This window comes from Panicum hallii, chromosome 9, assembly GCF_002211085.1.
Source record: "Panicum hallii strain FIL2 chromosome 9, PHallii_v3.1, whole genome shotgun sequence".
NCBI classification, from domain to species: domain Eukaryota; kingdom Viridiplantae; phylum Streptophyta; class Magnoliopsida; order Poales; family Poaceae; genus Panicum; species Panicum hallii.
Window position 1 is genome coordinate 61,733,311 of NC_038050.1, and position 20,961 is coordinate 61,754,271.

At 43.0% G+C, this 20,961-nt stretch overlaps 2 protein-coding genes across 4 annotated transcripts; both read left to right on the forward strand.

The window, feature by feature from the left end:
- Positions 1-581: 581 nt before the first annotated feature.
- LOC112878311 (XIAP-associated factor 1-like) lies at positions 582-3,515 on the forward strand. Of its 2 annotated transcripts, none has more exons than XM_025942759.1 (5): positions 582-917; positions 1,796-1,931; positions 2,425-2,562; positions 2,646-2,767; positions 3,059-3,515. In XM_025942759.1, exons 1-5 carry the CDS (start codon positions 850-852, stop codon positions 3,213-3,215), a joined length of 621 nt encoding a protein of 206 aa, XP_025798544.1. In that variant the 5' UTR covers positions 582-849; the 3' UTR covers positions 3,216-3,515. The 2 variants fall into 2 exon arrangements, with proteins under 2 accessions (XP_025798544.1, XP_025798543.1); XM_025942758.1 differs by having other exon boundaries at positions 585-917; positions 3,053-3,515.
- A 2,913-nt stretch (positions 3,516-6,428) lies between these two features.
- Positions 6,429-18,668, forward strand: LOC112875332 (rho GTPase-activating protein 7-like). 2 transcript variants are annotated; one of them, XM_025939147.1, is made up of 22 exons: positions 6,429-6,874; positions 8,062-8,098; positions 8,775-8,851; positions 9,894-9,964; positions 10,058-10,136; positions 10,269-10,413; positions 10,493-10,612; positions 10,710-10,787; positions 11,348-11,403; positions 11,498-11,567; positions 12,377-12,464; positions 12,880-13,123; positions 13,302-13,526; positions 14,595-14,912; positions 15,078-15,127; positions 15,498-15,558; positions 15,637-15,720; positions 16,390-16,503; positions 16,590-16,759; positions 17,074-17,140; positions 17,799-17,990; positions 18,075-18,668. In XM_025939147.1, exons 1-22 carry the CDS (start codon positions 6,788-6,790, stop codon positions 18,261-18,263), a joined length of 2,622 nt encoding a protein of 873 aa, XP_025794932.1. In that variant the 5' UTR covers positions 6,429-6,787; the 3' UTR covers positions 18,264-18,668. The 2 variants fall into 2 exon arrangements, with proteins under 2 accessions (XP_025794932.1, XP_025794933.1); XM_025939148.1 differs by having other exon boundaries at positions 6,430-6,874; positions 17,802-17,990.
- The last annotated feature ends 2,293 nt before the right edge of the window (positions 18,669-20,961 follow it).

The following is a 20,961-nucleotide window of genomic DNA, read 5'->3' on the forward strand; positions in this document are numbered from 1 at the left end:
GCTGGTGCCGGCTCAGCTAATTTCCTAATAAGTGCTCAGCGTGCTAAGGCAGTTGCTTGTTTGAAAGGTATGGAGTGTGCTGCTGGTTTAAGAATGAGGCGTATTATTTTGGAGACTGATGCAGCTTTTGTGGCCAAGGCTTTATCTGCTCCAGGGGTAGACAGTTCTATCTTAGGCACATTATTAGGTGATATCGAGGTTTTAATGTATAAGGAATTCTCTGAATGTATTATACCTCATGTATCCCGAGATTGTAATACAGTGGCTGATACTCTAGCGGCTATGGGCTTAAACTGTACGAACGGTCCTTTGCTGTGGCAAGGCTGTATACCAGACTTTGTAACTTTGTTGGTGTCTGGTGATAAGCCAGGAAAATCTGACTAATGGAACTTGTTATCCATTAAAAAAAAAAGTGCTGTCCCCTCCCGGCGGGCCGCGTTTCAGACGACCGCTGACCTTGATCCTCAAACCCGCTCGGCCCGGCCCTAGCCCTACAACAAAAGGGCAAAAAATGGAAGCCAGGGCCCGGCAAGCCCAAGGCCGGTGCCTGGTGGTACTGTAATTACTCCACCCGGACCCAGCAAACGAGACGAACTCCAGCATGCCACGCCTGACCTCGCCTAATCCACCCACCTCCCTCGCCCTCCCATAAATTCTCTCCTCCCTTCCACGGATCAATCACTCCACCTCCCCACCGGGTCTCCTCTCCTCTCCCCGCCATCGCTCGGGACCTCCGGCCTCGCCCTTCCTTGTCGTCCGCAGCCCAGCTCTGCTCGGCCTCTGCCGCGGGTGAGGAGACCGCCCCCGTCGCCGATCCGATCGGGAGCCGGAGGTCAAGGGGCGGGCGACATGGCAGCGGCCGGCGCCGACACTGATCTCGCCGCGGCTGCCCCCGCCGTCTCCACCTGCGCGCACTGGTTCGTGGCCGCCCCCCGTTCCTGGCTTCCGATTTTGGCCCCCTTTGTTCTGTCCCTCGCGGCTCCCGATGTCTTGGCGGGTGCACGTGTGTCACGTGTCGGTGGTGCGGTTGTGTCTCGTGGGCTTGTGGATCTGGAGGGCTTGGGAGGAGTCCGATTGGATCGAGGGGAGGGGAATTCGCGTGGTGGCGCGAGGAGCTGTTGGTTGCGTTCTGGTCTGGCGTATCGCGTGATCAAGATGTTTATTAATCATGCTTTTGAATTCGGCGGCGTCCTAGCAACAATACCAATATGCGCATATGCTTCTGCATTTCATGCGGCAAAAAAATTCAAATCGGAAGAAAAATGGCTTGTTTGCTGATCAGCAATTTAGCATATTATTTCTACACACATTGTAGAATTAAACTTAGATGGATTAACCAATTGTTTGTTACTTGAAGAAATTAAACAGAAGATATCACATTATGTTTTATCATCATACCAGGGGCACTGTTATGCATTTATGTAAGGTTAGGACAAAATGCATTTTACATGCTTGTTCTTTTTAGGCTCATTTGTCGATTAGGATGAATCAGATGTGGGAGAGAGATTCAGTCTTTGAACAGACTTGGATACCTTTGCCATTATTTCCATAATAGGGTTTTACCTGGGATCAACTATTTTTCATTCCACAATGCAACCAACCACCATTGCTAGTCAAGTTCATGCAAATTTTGACTTGCTGTTCCATTGTAGAAATGTAGTTTGATGATCATTGTGTTTCATGCATGTATGCTCTATTTGTCAAATCATGTCAATCCTCATTCATGATAAGTTTCTTTATTGTTGTCATGTCAATCCTCATTCATGATAAGTTTCTCTATCGTTGTGTTCATCAGTCAGCGGGAGATCCCGTCTTCGAACATTGACTTGCATTCTGTACATTGCGCCCGTAACCTCCAAAAGTGCCAGCACTGTGGAGAAATGGTTCCGAGGAAGCTTATGGATGAACATTACGATGAAAACCATGCCCCGGTATGTTTGGAACCATTCAAGTATGATGTGGTGATGTCTTACTCTTATAACATCATACCATACTATTTCTCTTTGTACGGTACAAAATATGTTTCCATGTTGATGTTGTCAATGTCTAGCTCGTTGCCATAGTAACTTCTCCCTCCTTTTTTTAAAGTATATCTAAACATCATATATTTAAAACAGGAGGTAGTACGAACTTATGTTTTGTTGCATAATTTAAGTTATTTGCAGAATGCATGGGATTAGAATCAATGCTATGGTCATGTACGACACTGGTTTTATTTTTCTTATTACCATGATAGTGCGGTAGCTTTCTTTTTATACCTGGGAACTGTATAGTTCATTTCTTACGTGCTTCATTAACCAAAGTGAAACACTGTTGATCTGTAGTGACTAGAGGAGTAAGCTGCATTTTAGTCCCAGGTTATAGGACATCTGGCTTAGTTTTGCCTAGTGCATTTCCTTAAACATATCATCTTCTTACATACAGATGAATTGCACCCTTTGCAAAGAAACAATAGAGCGTGAGAGTTGGGATCTTCATAAAAGTGAAAAGTGCCCACAGAGAATGGTTGCCTGTGAATATTGCGAGTTCGAACTGCCTGCAGTTGATATGAATGAACATCAGGTATAATTTGTAATTTCCTTTGAAAATACGTAATGTTTCAAATTTTATTTTAAATGTTCTCATCACATCATTTTGATATACAGGATGTATGTGGAAACCGAACAGAATATTGCCAAACATGCAAAAAATATATTAGGCTACGTGAGTGGATAGGGCATGAGATACAGTGCCATACAAACTCAAATGGTTCTGCAGAAACATCAAGGTATAGGTGCACATCTTTCTTTTAATAATACTGAATTCTTTGCATTCTATGTTAACATTTATGTGATCCAACATATAACATACTGTAACTCTGTCTAATGGACCTAAATTTTTGTACAAGCCAAATTCATGAAATTTAGCAAATCAAATGCCCTAGCCTTCCTGCCTATATGTTCACTCATTGTTGGGTTATATATTGACCTTCCATTTGGAACAAGTTTGATGCCAATTCGTTCCTAATTGTGAAGTATTATAAAACTCGAGCTAATCACACGCTTCTTTTAAGTGCCAGAACAATTCCAGAGAGGGAAGTACGACCTCCGCCACCAGTACGACCAGCACGTCCCGCTCATGGTTCACAACACAAGCGGCTCCTCTTCACAATTGCGGTCACTGGAATAGCTGTCATGGTCGGCTCAATACTGTTCCAAAGGGACGAGAGTTTCTAGCTCAGTAGCCATGTACATCCTTTGTCGAGTTGTATTTCGACAGGGAGAGTGTTGCCATAAGAGGTCTGTTGGTGTATAATAACCCCTTGTAATCAACTGATAAGTCGTATTTGTTTGAGAGTATAGTCCCAGGGCATGTATTTATCAGAAAAGCAAAATAACCAGGATATTCCGTTGTCAGTTCTTAAGCTTCTATTTTGTTTTCAAATTAGACTTTTGCATTTGTTTCTCTGTAAGTTAAGGTGGATTGTACAATCGGGGTATTACATCTGAAATTGTAACACGGTGCACCAGTTCATATTTTTGTTTGTCCAGTTGCGACGTGGAGGCTGGAAACTTTGCGGTGGGTAGCTGCTCTGTGTATTAAAGTTGTGGACATTGCTTTTATCCTGTGCGAAACTAGACTATTTTCCAATGCTCTCTTGATGGTCTGAACTATGTCAAAGTAAACAAGGGCGTTAGGTTTGGCTTGACTGCATGGACGTTGTGATATTGTAGCTAGCTAGTTTTTCGGGGAAAAAAATTGTAGCAAGCTAGATTTACGCTGTGTTTGGTTGCGTCTACCGGTTCAAGCATGGAGTAGTTCAAGATGAATGGATTTTGCATTTGGATCGGGTTTACCTCACGTTGGAATCTGATAAGATTACAGAAGTGATCGATGAAGAAGCAAACCAAATAATTGAAATGCACTTCATGCCTTGCAGCCCTACATGTATGGGTAATGGGTCGGCTTGGACATCTAGCTGGCCCCAAGCTACAAGCCGGTCCAAGGGCAACGGACCAGAGACAGGCAAACATCTTCGTGCAGTGGCAGCTGCTCATTCATGACACTGTACCTTCGCCTGTTGCTCGTACCAGAGCTTTGTGGAGAGGCTTCGACAGTGTGTGTGGCCACGTGGGCCATTTGGCATCGACCAGATCGATGCAGCTAGACCTAGACTAGACACAGTTGCTGCTGCTGCTAACTTACTGTGTGGGCCTTGATGGGAATGGTTAGAATTACTGCTGCGATCTCCTCCTCTGCAAAAAGCTGTCTGGGTCTTCCTGAACAGGCCGAGATTGGCTGCGACGATGAGCCCACGAGGATTGCAGCATGTGATGCTTACAGCTTACTGTTACGATTGTCTAGTGTTGCAACATGTGATGCTTGCTGTTGCGAGTGCTCGAGAAAAGATATGGTAGATCCATCTCTTATGTAAACAGAAAGGAAAAACAGATGCGGTGTTATTGCAAGCATGCTAGTCAGTCGTCACAATGAAAAGCTAAACCTTTATCTTTATTTCCGTCCCTTTTTATGGTAAGGGGAACTATGCCATTTCATTCGGATTCTGTTTGCAGAGCTTATAAAAGGTGGCAATTATGCCGCTCCACTTTTACATTCCTTTCTTTTTCCTTGAAAGTGTGTGCTTTTTCTTTTTTTTTCTCCAGTCTCATAAATCGATCGCAAATGGCAAGTAACAAAAACTTTTAAAAATAAGCATCTCCTATGAGACCCAATTAGAGAAAATGTGTGCTGCCCATTGTCATGGCATAACTTCAGTGGGATATATCCACCGCAAATATATCGTAAGACATTGCATGAATATCTTTTGAACTGGCGTTCCTCGTTACACAAGGAGCTATTTTCAATAATATGAATTATCTATTCGTATAAATATTTATAAAAAATATGAATAGTCAAAGGAAAACAAAAGGGCTATGGTATCATATACTAAGAATGGATGTAGTAACTAAAGGGGAAAAATTATAAACACAGCTTTTCTGATGGAGCGAGGCCTTGCATTGGATGATCCGGATCCACTAGACCCCTACCTCAGACGACACACCGTACAGATTCAACCTCGTCTACGCACCTAGTATACGGCTAGGACCCACGAACGTACGTACGTGCCCGAACAAAAATACGTTCAACGACGTGTCGGCCCGCGACAGCTCGGCGGAACCTCGACCTTGTTGGACGGACGCGCGCGATCGACCCCTCGCGGGCTCCAGCTAGCCTCCTGCAGGGGACGGCGGGACGCCCACCGGACCCGGCGCTCACGACGACGCGGACACGAGGCGGGGGAGGCGAGGGTGCACCGCGCCGGCTGCGGTGGTCCGGCCGGCGCGCCCGAGGCCGGACACGAGACGATCCGTTGCCCCCCGCCCCACCGCGCCAGCTCGCCGGTAACTGTAGCAGGTAAGCAAAGGAACAAAACTAAAGGGAAAGCGAAAGGGGAGATCGATCGGGGGGCCACACGCTTCTCAACGGCCCAACCAGGCAGGCAGGCAGGCAGCCCACCACCCCCACTGAACACTAAAACACATGCATTCTACGCATTAGCTAATACGCCCTTGGACGTTTAAAAAATGGGGAGGCACTGACCCAGGCTCAAGCCATGGGATTTCTTTTTTTTATATGTATTATTATTGTCCCCACTTGACACGTATACAACGATTTCAGTGACGCCCACTTGTTACTACTGACAAAGGACACGGTGAAGTCCCACGGTAAAAAGGGTACATCAGTGGAGTTCATGGACGTGTACGAGTCGTTTCAAACAATCACGAGGTTTTAAGCGATTGAACTGTCTTGTATTTTGCATGAAGCCACATCAAATTCCAACATACTACATCTGTATCACAATTCGTTTTAATTTTTCTAGATACATATATTTTACTATACATCTAGATGTACACTGTATCTAGACACATAGTTTTGCTATGTATTAAAAAGTTCAAAATAAATTGTAACTAAAGAGTGAGGGAGTAGAACCATCGAAACTACTCCCTCCATTTCAAAATATAATTCGTTTTGATTTTTCTAAAAATTTATAGATTTTGATACGTATCTAGACATATATTATATTTAGATGCATAAATGCACAGTAAACACTGTAAATTTAGAAAAGCTAAAATTAACTATATTTTGGAACAGATGAAGTATATTGCAGAGCTCGTGTGTCGACCAAGGTAGCTGCCATCGCATTCACAAGACCTTTGGGTCGACGATCCCGCTCTAGCCCATCCACCGGCTGCCCTAATCCAGTGCTTCGGGAGCAAATCTACCTAATTACCAATGTAACCTCTTTGGTTTCAAACCAGGCGGATTAAAAATAATACTGGAGAGGGCCCAAGGTACTTGGGCCAGGCGGGCAGGGGCTTAGCCGAAAAATTAACACGCATCACCTACTCCGAACGCTGGCTTAGCTTACGGAGAGAGAAAGCGTAGAGAGCAAGCCCCCCACTCCGCCCGAGAGGCTCCAAAGCGGCCAGCCCGTAGCTGGACCTGGACGAGAGAGGGGAGGGAAGGGAAAGACGGACAGCGCCATTGCTGCCATCGCATTCACAGCGCCACCACCTCTGTCGCTTTCCTCTCCTCTCCTCCCCCCTTCCCTCGCCGTACCACCACCTCCTCCGCCTCCGCCTCCTCGCCGCACAACCCGCCGCCCAAAACCCAAACCCTAGGCGCCGCCGCTCCGAGGCGCGCCAGATCGGCGGCGGCGGCTGCGGCTGCCCCGGATCCAATGCGGCGGCTGCCGTAGCGCGGGCGCGGCCGATCTGAGGCGCCGGCGGCCGCGGGCAGCGCGGGTATGTCGTCCGCGCCGGTGGCGGGGGCGGCGTTCGAGCGGTACCAGCAGCGCGGAGGTGGCGGCGCCGCGGCTGCCAACGGCAACACGGTGCGTTCCGCTCGCTTCCTTGCTTCCTTTGCGTGTGTGCGTGCGTGTGCGCCGGGGGTTGAGGGGGTTTGGTGCGGTTTTGGTATCTGATGCTGATGGGCGCCTCCCACCATTTCGTGTATCGAGTGGGTGGCCGGTAGCCTGCTTGTGGAGTTCGCATGGCTTGAGCGTCAAGGATGCGCTCCTCCACTGTGCTATTGTCCTGGAAGGAGTCGCAGCTTCTACTACTATTATTAGGTCCCGGGTTGGACCTTGGTTGGATTGCGTTGTAGGTGACGGCCCGTAGAGTTTCCGCCCTTGGGGGGTCCTCAGTGCCTACGCTTGTCTGGATTGATGATGATACTGGTGGATTACTGGCAATGCAGCTCAGATTCGGATTCCGTGTAGGTGAATTTAGCATCGGGGTGTTGTGCAAATACAACATAGGGGAAGTGCATTTCTACAGGTGGTTTTTTTGGTTGCACGGTGGTGAGAGGAGCATTGTGGGTGTTATTCTGCCTTGAGAAGTGAGAACTGATATGTACAGTCATTCCGGTTAAATGGTGTGACTGGGCGAAGGATGCTACAAGGTATTTTGGCGTGCTGCTGAGATAAGTGATATTTATAAAGTTGGCAGTCTGGAAAAGGCAGATCCGGCATTCAGGTTAGCGTATTCACAGTATGCAACAAGGAGCAAAAAATGAAGCAGCAAGTGATACTGTGGTTGGAAGAAGCAACAGTACAAGGAGGGGGTGATATGAAAACACACTTATTGTTGCAGACCTGACATCAATCATGCAAAATGTGTACATTCTTTATGGATCAATGGTCTTAGAGCTGCAAACATGTAGACTTCATGGAAATACGGAAAAGACAATTGGCGTTAATGTGCCAGCTAAGATACTTATATGACAACATCTTTTTTTGAATAAGCACACATCAATCAATGAAAATGAACCACTTCAGTTACTCCTAAGACCTGTTCATGCTTGCTACATTTATTCCTAGAGCTGAATTTGAAGTAGTTAACTGGGCAGGATGTTTTCATTATTGCTCTGACCATACTACTTACACTGGATTGGCCTTTTGATAGTACATGGTTAAAAACTAGGATTTTGGGGTGGGCTACACACTGTAGTCTCGTTGATTCTATTCATTATTTGCTGTTTGTATTACTACATGTCTGATGCCGTAACCATTCCAAACAGGTCTTCAAGAGTGGACCTCTCTTCATATCATCCAAAGGTAAACCTTTATCCCCTATCATTCTCTCTCAACACAGTGTTTCACATACAGAGCTCATGTCATGTTAGTTCCTTGATGGGGCAATCAAAATGAAGTATTTAACTATTTATCAATAACAACATGTGCCCCATGAGCTCAAAAAAGTTCTGAATTGTACATAAAAGGCTGCTTCGCGCATGAAAAGAAATCATCAATGCTTGTATCAAGATTTTTTCCTGTTCTCCTGATTTCAGTATGTACTAAAAGTGACTGCTGTTATATAAGTAATTTTAGCAACTTAAGTGTCTCCAGATTTCTGTAAGAATCAGTTAGTGGTGTGAGTTGTACCGAGTACAGGGGTGGTCCAATCCCTGTACTCTTTCCTTTTTCTATCTCAAATGAAATGATGCGCAGTCCTCCTGCGCCATTCGAGAAAAAATGTGGGAAACAAAAATGGAAATCTGTTATCATGGATTAGGCACTAGTTCTTTGAACTTTTTTCACTTGACTGCAAATCAACCAACTCAATAACCCCTCCATCCATCGGCTCTAAAATTTTTATCACATTCTGTAAGTGAGACACTAGTTTTTTCGGTTCAGTTCCACATGGTTAATTGTGCTCTTGTATGAATGTTTACTTCTGTTAATACCTCTTAGTGTTTATGCGAAAGAGAACTCATGCATCTGTGCTTTTCAGGGATTGGATGGAAATCATGGAAGAAGCGTTGGTTCATCCTCACCCGAACATCATTGGTTTTCTTCAAGAGTGATCCTGTTAGTACCTCTGTACTTGACTTTCTTTATTGGCAGAATTCTATACTTTGCCAGATTAGAACTTCTATGTTACTGATTTCAAAAATAATTTCCGTGGCATGTAACATCTCAGTTCTTGCCGGTGTACAACTTAAAAAGAATTTGAGGGTAAATGTGTAGACTTCCAAAAACTGCTACAATGATACTGCCTATGGATCTGTTTGGTTAGAACTTGGATACTTTTCTCCACATTGCATCCTTGAAATTCATATTTTGTTTGCATGCATGCAGAAACTAAAAATATGCATGAGTATTCACTGGTTCACTTCCTCATTGCAGACAGCTTAGTGATTACACTATCTGATATCTTTATATGTCAAGCTCTTTTGCACTATATATCTTGCACGCAGCAAATAATGGTATCATGTGCCGCAGCTTCTCCTTTTGTACTTTGCTTTTTCCTTGCTTTGGATGTATACGAATTCTCTTATGCTATTGGATATGATAGTTGTGTGTATTAATTACATCAAATATCCAGTTATTTGGGAATGATAAACCACATGTTATTATAATGCAGCAGCAGGTCCACAATGAGGATTTGTTTATTGCACATTAAGTTAGCTAACTTAGATAAGGAAATTAGAGATTTGATTCTTTAAATAGATTTGCATTCTATTGATTAGTTCCAGATTCTTCAAAGAGAGGAGGGTCATTGAAACATAATAAGCAGAAATTAGAAGGATATCTCTTTGCCTTCACCAGACAAACACCACCCTCATGACTGCTATCGGTGCTGAGGCCTTCACCCCTGGCCTGTTGTTCACTACAACTACACCCTGTGCTCCAATTCTATTCTAGCCCATGAAGCAAGATTCTTAGCTGTGCCGAGCAGGGAGCAACTTGCTCTTGTTCCCCAACATTCTTAGTGGAGTTTAGTTGAACTATGTGATGACCATTTCCTTTCTTTTCTTCTCTTACTATTCTACCCATCCAATTTATATCTCGTGTAAGCACTAAACACACCTTATGTCACTTGACAAGTAACTTCTTGTTGGAATTGTAGAATACCTTGCCCCAGAGAGGCGGTGAAGTGAATGTTACTCTTGGAGGAATTGATTTGAATAATTCTGGGAGGTATGTATCTCATTCTTGTACTCCCTTTTTATCTTGCTTTTTGTCGGGGTTGTGCATCAGGAATACTGTACTAAGAGCACTTCTCATTTGCAGTGTTGTAGTCAGAGAAGACAAGAAATTGTTAACCGTACTTTTCCCAGATGGCCGTGATGGTCGTGCATTCACTCTTAAGGTACTCTGCATTTCTTTTTCAACCTGATAATTAGATTCCTCTGATGAAAAATGAGAGTTTTAATAACAAATCACATTTTTGTGCCGTTTATATTTTTTCAAAATGTTCACCGCTGCGTAAATCGTAAAACAGGCAGAAACTTCTGAAGATTTATTTGAGTGGAAAACAGCATTGGAAGAAGCTCTCGCACAAGCTCCAAATGCAGCTCTTGTGATGGGACATAATGGGATATTTCGTAATGACACAGCTGACACATATGAAGGAGCTGTTCCAAACTGTTGGTGTCTTAAACTGTTTCATTTAATCCTTCACAACTTTGGAACTTAATCAATGATGCCTTTCCCCATTGTCCGCAGGGAGAGAGAAGAGACCAATCAAATCATTGGTGACAGGCAGGCCAATTCTGCTTGCACTTGAGGATATTGATGGCAGTCCTTCTTTTTTAGAAAAAGCCCTGCGCTTTCTTGAGAAACATGGTGGGGGCAAAAACTATATTGCCTGAAGCCTTTACATGTTGCTATGTTAATTTCCTTGACATGAATTTTGATTGGTTTTGCAAATCTACTCTTGCAGGAATAAAAGTGGAAGGAATTTTGCGGCAGGCTGCAGATGTGGAAGAGGTTGACAGGAGGTTGCAGGAATATGAGCAAGGTTGGCATCAATTTCTTTTGAATAGTATTATTAAACAGTGTTCTTAAGGTGTCGCTGAGTGACAAGGTGCTCGTGAGGTCTTGGGTGTCCTTGACACCTTGCCAAATTCATTAAGAGTGAGGGAGGGAGAAGATAGGAAAGTAACTGGCCAGCAATGCAAAGTAGCCGCCGTCGCGCTGGCTCCAGCACCATGGGCCCAGGCAGCTTAATCTCCAGTCAACTGTGGCCGCAGTCTTCCTCGAGGGGAGTGGGGGTGGGAGTCGACCTGTACGGGAGATGCGGTGGTATTCCATGTGAGTGGTGGTGCAGACAGTTAGGGGCATGCGGAGCGAAAAGGAGAAGGAGCTGCTGCATGAGATGCAGGGAGCTAGCAAAGCATTCCCTTTCCTTTATCACTTTCCCTTTTGCTTCCTTTGCCTCAGGGTTGGGGTTGGGGTTGCAATGGCTTGTCTTACCTGCCTTACGAACATTTTTATTAGGTGATTGGTGTGCATGCCACTTTATGTTGGTATGACAACTTTTTACTGATTAGGCTGTATAACATTTGAATCCTGTACCAGGAAGGACCGAGTTTTCAGCAGATGAGGATGCTCACATTGTTGGTGACTGTGTAAAGGTACTTATGCCATTGTAGTTTCAATGTCTTAGGTGCTCCAAAGATCACGTGTAATTGTTTCTCACTAATTGTATTGGTTGAAATGCTTCTGCAGCATGTTCTTCGAGAGCTACCATCGTCCCCTGTGCCTGCTTCTTGCTGTACAGCATTATTGGAAGCTTTTCGTAAGTATTATGTTTAGTTTGATCCAATTGTTTTGACTATGTATATGTTCTGGCATGTGATGTAAATATTATATGTCTTAAATTTTGTTACGGATGGTGTGGCAGTGCTGATGATTGTCCATGAATTATCTTCTTCATTACTGTAGTTAACAGGTACTCCTAGTCACATGAGTGGTGGTTTAGGTTCTGTGCAGTGTCAACCTGATAATCATATATTTTGCTATGGTTTGTTAATATATTATAGTAGAAATTTAGTAGCCAGAATCCATGTTCAAAACGACACTCCTGTGATTGGAGGGAATAGTTTATACCAGATACCACCCATGTATTCATAAAAAATAATATCGGGGAAGGGAGCCCTCTGTTTTTTTTTGGCATAAACATAAGGTAGCTCTCTTCAGAATCGACTCAGGTGATGGTGTTGGACATGTCAAATTTATTTGGGACATTCCAGATACTATTTGGAACCCAACACAGTATGGCTGTCCAACTTGGCACAATTATTTAGGACTCAGGTATCTGACAGTGGTTACTGTGGATATGGGCCAAATATAATTATAGTAACTCGCACCTATGAATTTCTCTTTGTTGGTGGGTCATGTTGGGTTCGTCTCTAGCCTACCCAACTTGCTTGGGACTAAAACTTAGTTGTTGTTGCATCTATAGATTTCCTAAGGCTGTTAATTTTTCTAAAGCATTTTAGTTACTCAAATGGTTATTATGGACGTAGCCAAGATTCTACATGTGTTCCTATTATTTTGATGTTTTCTATCTGGCTAACTGTTCCTATCCTTTTTTTACTTGCTTAGGCCTCGAAGCTAAGGATGCTAAGATAAATGCTATGCGTTCAGCTATATCTGAGACATTTCCTGAGCCCAACCGGAGGCTGCTGCAGAGGTTAGTTTTGCATTTTTATCATAACAATATCTTTAAGCACTGGATAACATCTACATTCTTTATTTTGTTGTAAATTATCTTGTCATTAGATTTCCCTTTGTCAGCCAGCTTATGCTAAATGCACTGCATGATACATTTATGTGTGATATCTGGTTACTGAGCCTGAGCCTGCTATCATTGTCTTGCAGATGCTACTTGCACTTAAAATAATCACTAATCCTCCTATTCTTCACAATATTTGTCTAGTTTGTTCAGTTTCACAATGTATCTTCATTGTAGTTGCTTCATTTTTCTTCATCCCTGCTATTAATATGAGAAGCATGTTTTTAAGTGGTTAAAGGTTACTGAAACATGTTATTATTACAGAAACTCTTTCCTCAAAGAGTTGTAATGTTTTTTCTTTCTTTTGTTGTAGAGTTTTGAAAATGATGCACACTATCGCATCTCATACTTCTGAAAATCGAATGACTGCATCAGCAGTTGCTGCATGTATGGCACCTCTTCTGTTGCGTCCACTTTTGGCTGGTGAGTGTGAGATGGATGAGGTATTTGATATGGATGGTGACGATTCTGCTCAGCTTCTTGCTGCTGCAAATGCTGCTAACAGCGCTCAAGGCATCATCACAACTCTTTTAGAGGAATATGAGGGCATTTTTAATGTAAGATTTTTTCATCTACAGTATAGCCCCCTTGGGTTTAATCTTTGCATTTATCCGCATTGAAGGCTCTACAAATTGAGTCTATTCCATCTGAGCATATATCTTGTTAGTTGTGCTTAAAAATTTGCACATGAGAGGGATCGTTCCCTATGATCATCTATGATTGCCAATTTTACAGGATGAACACCTCAGATGTTCCTTGTCACCCGAGTCTCAAATTGAAGATAGTGGTACTGAAGAATCAACTGATGATGGGAATTTGGATGCCAAGGGCAACGGATTCCACGATGCAGAACATGATGTAGATCAAGAAATGGATGATGACAATGGTGCGGAACGTATACTTAGTGGAAAATTGAGTGAAAGCAGTGGATATGCTGGCAGTGACCTTTATGACTATAAGGTTCGGTTTTGTGTCCTTCATTCTTTTGATCTTTCAGATACTTGGTGTTCCGTGGTTTTAGTACTACTGCAACTGTGATTAAGAATCTGAGTTTGGTGCTGGTGTATGTTATGAATTGACTTTTTGTGGTGGAAGGGAAGGAGAGAGATGGCTGGGCGGGGGCCTTAGCCCAAGCCACAGCAATAAGTTACTTTTCCTTCTTAGGTCTTGCTTACCTTTTCTTGATAATTGTCCTGTCTTTAAATAGAGTGTTTATTTAATAGCCAAGTGACTAATAGAAACCTATTTAAAAGGAAATTAATCCCTAACAGCCTCTTAACTTTAATGGGCAAGCTAACTGGTCTTATCTTCTGTTTGGGCACGGCTACATGGACCTCGCTACTTCTTACCTGCTATGTCTTCTCCTTGGGCCTTTGGCCCATGCGGTAACAGCGTACAGAAGACGATATGACATGTAGCACGTGTCCTATTGCATATGAATGACTTGAGTGAAAATGTTGTCAAATTTTCTTATTGCCTAGCAGCATCTAGCGTGTATGCAATTAAATGACAGTTTATGCAAGAAGCTTCGTGTTAAATTTCGGATATATCCGTGGAAGATTTATGCTTAAGGTTTGGCAGTGGATTTCCAGGTTTTATGATAGCAAGTTCGCTTGTTAGTGTTAGACAGATAGCTTTAATCTAATACGGCTGGACCCCTCTGAGCCACCAGGCGTCATGCTGCACCGGGCCTAGAGGCCGTGCGCACTCCTGATGGTTGATCACAGGCAAGTTGATCCCATGGTGGTGGTTATACTTCTATAAACCAACCTAGGGTTCCCTTGATTATATAGATGCTTGTACTCCAGAATCATCAATCAATCCATTGTTATGCTTATGCACCCTAATCTCGCTTACAGTTAGATTCCTTTCTGGCTCCAAAATTCCCTTGTGTTCACTGTTGATATTTCTAGTTTTTTTAATAGCAAGTTCTGATACATTCCAAATTTAATGCTCTATTTGGCCACTTGCTAGTTTCCATGCTGTTCTTGTCTGTAGCTTACTGTCCTTTTCTGGATTGAACAACAGGCAGTCAATGCTGACGAGTCAGATGCTGAACGCCCTGTAGAGGTGTTGGAAGGAAATGTGGATTTGAGCAAAGTACAAAATAGTCGTTCAGTTGAAAATGGATCAGCAAATGTGGACACATTACTCAGTGAAAACAATCCTTCTAATCCAACATCTGGTCATGAGACTCCTTTGTCTATGGGAGAGATCCTTTCTTCTTTTGATCCTGGAATTTCTGTACCTAGTCAGAGTTCTGAATATTCTGTAGAGAGACAGTCAAACAAAATTAATGGATCTCACCCACATGTGAAGCGGAGCAACTTTTGGGGACGGAATAATGTAAGCAAGAAATCTACTTTAATTTTTTTTTCTGCTTTCCTTTGATTGCTTTATTTTTTAGTATGAGTAAAGCCTCTTTCTGGCACACTGAATTCCATTTTGTTCTTGGGGTTTTGTAAGTATAATCTGGTTTAAAACTCTGATTCATATGCATGATTCATGCAGGCAAGAAAGAGCCAACACTCGGAATCAGTCGATTCATCTGGTGAAGAAGAGTAAGCTCTTTGCCACTAAAAGTACTAACCATATGTGTTTACACTATATTTTCATGCAGTTGATTTTGTTGATATTTGTAACTATGAGAAGTAATATTGCATTGAGGGCATCTTATACCACCATTTATGGCAGTTCTTGTCCTGTAGCATATGTATTGTTCCTGCTTACTACTTTGTTGGAAATGTGTAATATTGTTTGATTTGTTGCATAATGAAGGTAATTTTATCTTAGCTTTCTGGTCATGTTGCCTCAACTGTCTCAAAAGATTTACAAAGAAAGCACACTTTCTTTTGGAAGTTTCCTGGTCTTTTCTAGAATGCATGTAACCAGGATTCAGTTTATTTACTTCTACACAAATAAACATTTCAGGCTTGCTATTCAAAGGCTTGAGATCGCAAAGAATGATCTGCAAAACAGAATTGCCAAAGAGGTAAGTGAAGACAGTACACATGTGCTCATTGACCTTGGTGTAGTGGCTTCCTGTAGTCTAATAGTAATTGCTTCTCAGGCTAGGGGGAATGCCATTCTACAAGCGAGTTTGGAAAGAAGAAAACAAGCACTACATGAACGCAGATTGGCTTTGGAACAGGATGTATGCCCCATTCCCTTGCCTTGTCTATTTTACTTAGCCATGCTTTGTTGTGTGTTTTAGGATGAAAGTATATTTTGGTCCCTCAGACCCACAGTTAGGTCCTTTTTACCCTGAACTTCCAGGTATAGGCCCCCATATCTAGGAGCAGGATATTCAAACTCTCTAGAGCTTTTACTATGAACTTGTCTGTTGGGAGATGAGGTGTCTGTTGTCTTTTGATTTTCCTGCTGGCTTTCATTTGTTTTGCTTTTTCATTTCCATTTTTAGTTTTGTATCACTCTATACCTATGATACCATAATCAAGTTTTATGATTCTTTAGAGTAGGTGCAAACACCCAGGTCTCACAGATTTTTTATTTCTCAGTCCTAGCTAGGATTTCTTGTAACCAGAAGGAACCAGGTTCAGGCTGGGGTTTGATCATTTATGGTCCTGCTGATAGATGGAAATTATATATGGACATATTTTGTTGGTAACTTATAAAAAATTCGAGGGGTAAAAAATATTACCTGTGCTAAATTTGAGGCTTAAACATTCCAAAAGTTGAGGGGTCAAGTTGGTACTTCCCCCTTTATTTTTTTTCCTGATGCTGTTATTGTTGAATAGTTCAGCTATATAGATGGCTTTTATAATGTTCTAAAAGGTACTTCTGCAACTGTTTATAACTGTAGGTCTCCAGGTTGCAAGAACAGCTACAAGCTGAGAGAGATCTTCGAGCTGCATTGGAGGTTGGGTTGAGCATGTCTTCTGGACAGTTTTCAAGTGCGCGTTCGATGGATGTGAAGGTACCTTGCTACCTTGAAGCTTGAACTGTTCCTACACTTGCTGGCTTTATTTTATGGAGTCTCATTTTCCTATCTATTCACCTTAGACAAGGGCAGAGCTAGAGGAGATTGCTCTTGCTGAAGCTGATGTTGCAAGGTTAAAACAGAAGGTTGCAGAGCTTCACCTCCAACTCAATCAACAACGGCAACACCAGTTTGGCTCTACAGTGGATGCAAATGATCGCCATCACCGCCTTCCTGGTCACTTCTCGCAGCAGTAAGATACAAATTCTATTCTTAAGTTCCTTTGAGATGTTTCTGGATCTCTGGCAGCAGTAGTTTTTGGTGTCTGAATCCAAAGGGACTTGCCAACAGTTTTATGCCATATGAGAAAATTCATTTCTTAAGTATTACTGTATCAGTGAATCATGCTGAACTTGGTTGTAAGTTATAACATAGACTCTATGCATGCACTGTCACTGACATTGTTTCTGCATTCACAATTAACAGTTCGATGCTTCTAGACATGTGTTGTATATGCCATGTTCCCTAGATATTTTTCAATTTGACATAGTATTTTCGTCCTGCCAGAAACTTTGTTCAACAAGGATTTGATATGAACCTTGCTTTCTGCAATCAAGAGAAGCAAAGAAATGAGGTATGTTGTGGACTTATCTTTTTACACCCTGTTCTCAATGATAGTCTGAAACCTGTTGAAATCTCAATCCCTATAGCTTGGCTTGTCCAGTTATCTGCATCCATGATTAAGCGCACTTTGGAAATGCTATGTTGATAACAAACTTTCAGTTTGAACGGTACTGTTGTTGTTCATGCCTGGTAAGCAGAAAAATAAAAACTGTCCAGCTGGTATCATGCCTTGATTGAGTAAATCTATTTAGTAGTCAAATATCCCAGAAGCAGCCATTGGAGTTTCATGCTTGTAATTTTAAAATTAACTTCCACAGGTTTGCAATGTTTTGGTAAAAATGTACCAATAATCTGGAGGTTTTATAATTATCAAACTTCCATGTGTTGAGATTGAGTTGTCCTAGTACGGAAAGTTACCAGTCAAATATCAGAGTGTGAATACAGAATTGCATGCTACAAAGTAAAAATTTCTGAGCATTATCTTGGTCGTCACAACATGTTACTCTATATAATCATCCATTATCAAATGCTTTGATTCAACTGGTGGTTCTAACAACTTGAAATTTCAATGTGATAAATGGCTCGTTATATGTGGCATTCCCTTTTAAATCTGATGAAAGTTGGTGGATGCTGCTGCATCTGGCAATATTTAAATTGGATCATGTTAGCAGGAGAGTTCGATGGAGTCATCACAATGGAGAAACATCAAGCAGCACGTGCTACCTTATGGTTCTTCAAGGCCACTCACCCGTAAGCTTTCATTTGATGCCTCTTCGAGTGAATCAAGAGGCACAGAAGCCTCAACAAGCATGTCAACGGAGAACACCTCTGTGGCCATCAATGTCCCAAAGTTAGCTGAGGTAGGGAAATTCATAGCCCATTTTTTTGGTTAAATACAGACATAATGCCTAAATTTTGAGATGATTTACATTTTTGTATGCCAGGGCATTGAATATGGGAGGCAACCAATGGTGGCATCCTCCACTTTGGTAGAACTAACGACTAGACTAGATTTCTTCAAAGAGCGGAGGTCGCAACTGATGGAACAACTCCATAGTCTTGATTTAGGACATGGGTCTGCTTCTCAGGGTTTTCCATTCAAGCCACCCTCTCCTTGGAACCATCCAAGGTAGGATGACCATTCAATTCCATGATTGTATATTCTTTGGTAGTGGTTCTTTTCCCTGTCTATCAATTGTAGAAAAGTGCCTATCCGAGTGTAAATCCGTTTGGTTCTTCAATATGATTTTGCTGTCGTGCTGCGAGAGAATAGCTTCGCAAGTGGGGGATGTGATGTAGTCTTCTGTATGTAATGTTGTCACAGAGGTGCCTCTTAGACAAGTTTTTCCAGTGTTGTGGCGGTGTATATGTATTTTGTGCGTCTTCTCATAGAAACTGGATAGGCTGACTCCTTGTATGGCCGTTTGATTCACACCTAGTGCAAAATGATGAGGAAAACAGGGATCACATGAGGACAGGTTCCCAGCATGAGTTTATGAATAATACGGTGAAAGTCTTGAAGCTGTGTTTTCTCGCAATTATTGTCCATCACATGTAGCCTGGTTCTGAGGCACTTCTGTCTTTGCCACTTTATATACACGTTCCCGTAAGTTTGTTGCCAAATAACATGAATACTGGTACTCCCTCAGTTCTAAATTATAATTCGTTTTGATACTAGATTATGTACGTTATGTTTATATCTAGATATATAGTAAAAATTATATATCTAGAAAAGCAAAAATTATGTATCTAAAAACTAAAACTATTGTAATTTGGGATGGAAGGAGTAATTTCTATTTTTGAGTTTAAATCCGATGTTGTGGAAGGCAGGACAAAATGTATTGACGGGAAAAAAGAGAGAGGAACAATGGTAAGTTGGTAACGAGGTAACCAGTGCACGGGTACGGTTACTGGAAACTTGAATGAAACTGAGTGAAATGTTCTGCCCAATGCGAATATTCTTTTTAAACTGGAAACTTGAATGAAACTGAGTGAAATGTTCTGCCCAATGCGAATATTCTTTTTAAACAAAGTACAGATGTAGAAGCTCATATATACGCATGTACACTCATCCTGATGAATACATGCACGCAACTTTACCCCTACGAGCACCTTCGAGAGATTGAGTTGGCAGACTCTCAAGATTGACGAAGTTACCAGGTTTATCGCTGTCAACAGGTATATCATCTACCACTGGAAGAATTCTAAATAGGAACTGTACTGGTGTGTGTACTAGTGTGCGTTATGCACTAATGCACTTCGGAAAAGAGTAAAAAAACTGTGGACTTCTGAACCTTCTTAGCCTGAGTTAAAACACGGGCCAGGGGCCATTGTCGAAACTTTGCTGAAGTCATTGCAAATATTGAAACTTTTTTCTACTACCTTGGAAGAGGGAAATCTGCAGCAACGATGCATTATGTTACTTTTTTCAATAAACTGAACTTTTCTTGTTCTAAGGTAATTTACAGAACAAGGAGCTCAACACGTCAGGCAAGATAATAATGCAAGCTAAACACGAATCTTTCTTTTTTTGAACAAAACTAAAGACGAATCTGCATCAAAGGGTTTCACGTATGAGCAGGAAGTCGATATTGAGATGTGACCAAGGCAAATGTGGCACCCTGCCGGCCCCTCATCCCCTATCCGCCGATGTCGCCGCCGGGCGCACGCCTGTCCCAGTCCCCAGCCACGACCGGTGCACAGCATTGGTAGCTCATGGAGCTGACCGACATCACCCTCCGACCGCCGCGCGCCTAGACTGGACCTCGTGGTGATCCATGGCCGCCGCGCACCTGCATCTCTCTCGCCAAATCCGTGCTTCTCTTTCCAGTGGGGGCGCCTGATCTTTCCAGTGAGGGGCATCGAGTGTAGGCGTCCCGAGCAACCGAGGAGCGCGGGTTCTCGCGGTCCGGGGAGGCGGGGAGCTCGGAGCAGCCATGGACGCCTGCGGTGCCGGCGATGTATTTTTGTAGAAATCCCCCTATTTGTAGAAACCCCTCTAATATTTACAGTAAGCCCCCTAAAAAGGATCGCGACTATTGATCGCGATCCGACTTTTTACATACAGCCCCCTGAAACGGGTACCATCGGCAAGGAAAAGGCAAAGCCATCTCGCGGTGGCTGACCGGCTTCCCGTCCGGCTCCGGCGCCGTCGTTGTCGGCAAGGACTCGCGCACCTCCTCCGGATCTCCCCTTTCCGTTCCCCGCAAGTTCCATCCTGCCGCGTCCCCTCCTACCCACCTCTCCTCCGCCATTACCGGCCGGTCCCAGTCGACAGCTCGATCAGATTCGGTGCTCCGAGTAAAAGCAAGCCATCTATGGAGGGAGGAGCTGGGCGGCAGGCATGTCGATTCCACTAGAGCGCATTATTTTCTGCGATTGGTCGGTCGGCCGGCCGCCGGCCGTGATTGCAAGCTACAACTACCAAACAAGAGCGTGTTCACAATAAGACGACGACAATGGAAATCTGCTTGTACCAGCTGCTGACGCTGCTGCATTTCTCGAATCACCGTGATTGGTTAAACTCGATGGGGAGGTGAAGACGGGCTATCCTCGTGTAGAACTTTCAACCTCGGCACATTCATCAATTCATGTTCAACTAGTGGCGGTTTCGTCCGGCTCAAGATAACCATACGTAATTTTGTGCGCAGAGAAAGCTGCCTGAAAATTGCGTAAGATCTTGGAGCTAGCAGTTCAGAACAAATGGGGCACTCTGAAACTTGCAGGATCATAACGCAATTTTCAGAATCCAGGTTGGAAAGAAAGAACGAATAAGATAGGGTTGAAGAAATTGCGACGTTTGCTGTAGCCAGGCAAAATAAAAATGGGCAT

Excerpts from the sequence above, each read along its gene's own strand:
- LOC112875332 (XM_025939147.1), top strand. The coding sequence starts at position 6,788 with ATGTCGTCCGCGCCGGTGGCGGGGGCGGCGTTCGAGCGGTACCAGCAG. Across the intron at positions 6,875-8,061 it reads CGGCTGCCAACGGCAACACG|GTCTTCAAGAGTGGACCTCT; the intron begins GTGCGTTCCGCT and ends CATTCCAAACAG. Across the intron at positions 15,128-15,497 it reads GATTCATCTGGTGAAGAAGA|GCTTGCTATTCAAAGGCTTG; the intron begins GTAAGCTCTTTG and ends TAAACATTTCAG.
- LOC112878311 (XM_025942758.1), top strand. The coding sequence starts at position 850 with ATGGCAGCGGCCGGCGCCGACACTGATCTCGCCGCGGCTGCCCCCGCC. Across the intron at positions 918-1,795 it reads GTCTCCACCTGCGCGCACTG|TCAGCGGGAGATCCCGTCTT; the intron begins GTTCGTGGCCGC and ends TGTGTTCATCAG. Across the intron at positions 2,768-3,052 it reads GGTTCTGCAGAAACATCAAG|TGCCAGAACAATTCCAGAGA; the intron begins GTATAGGTGCAC and ends GCTTCTTTTAAG.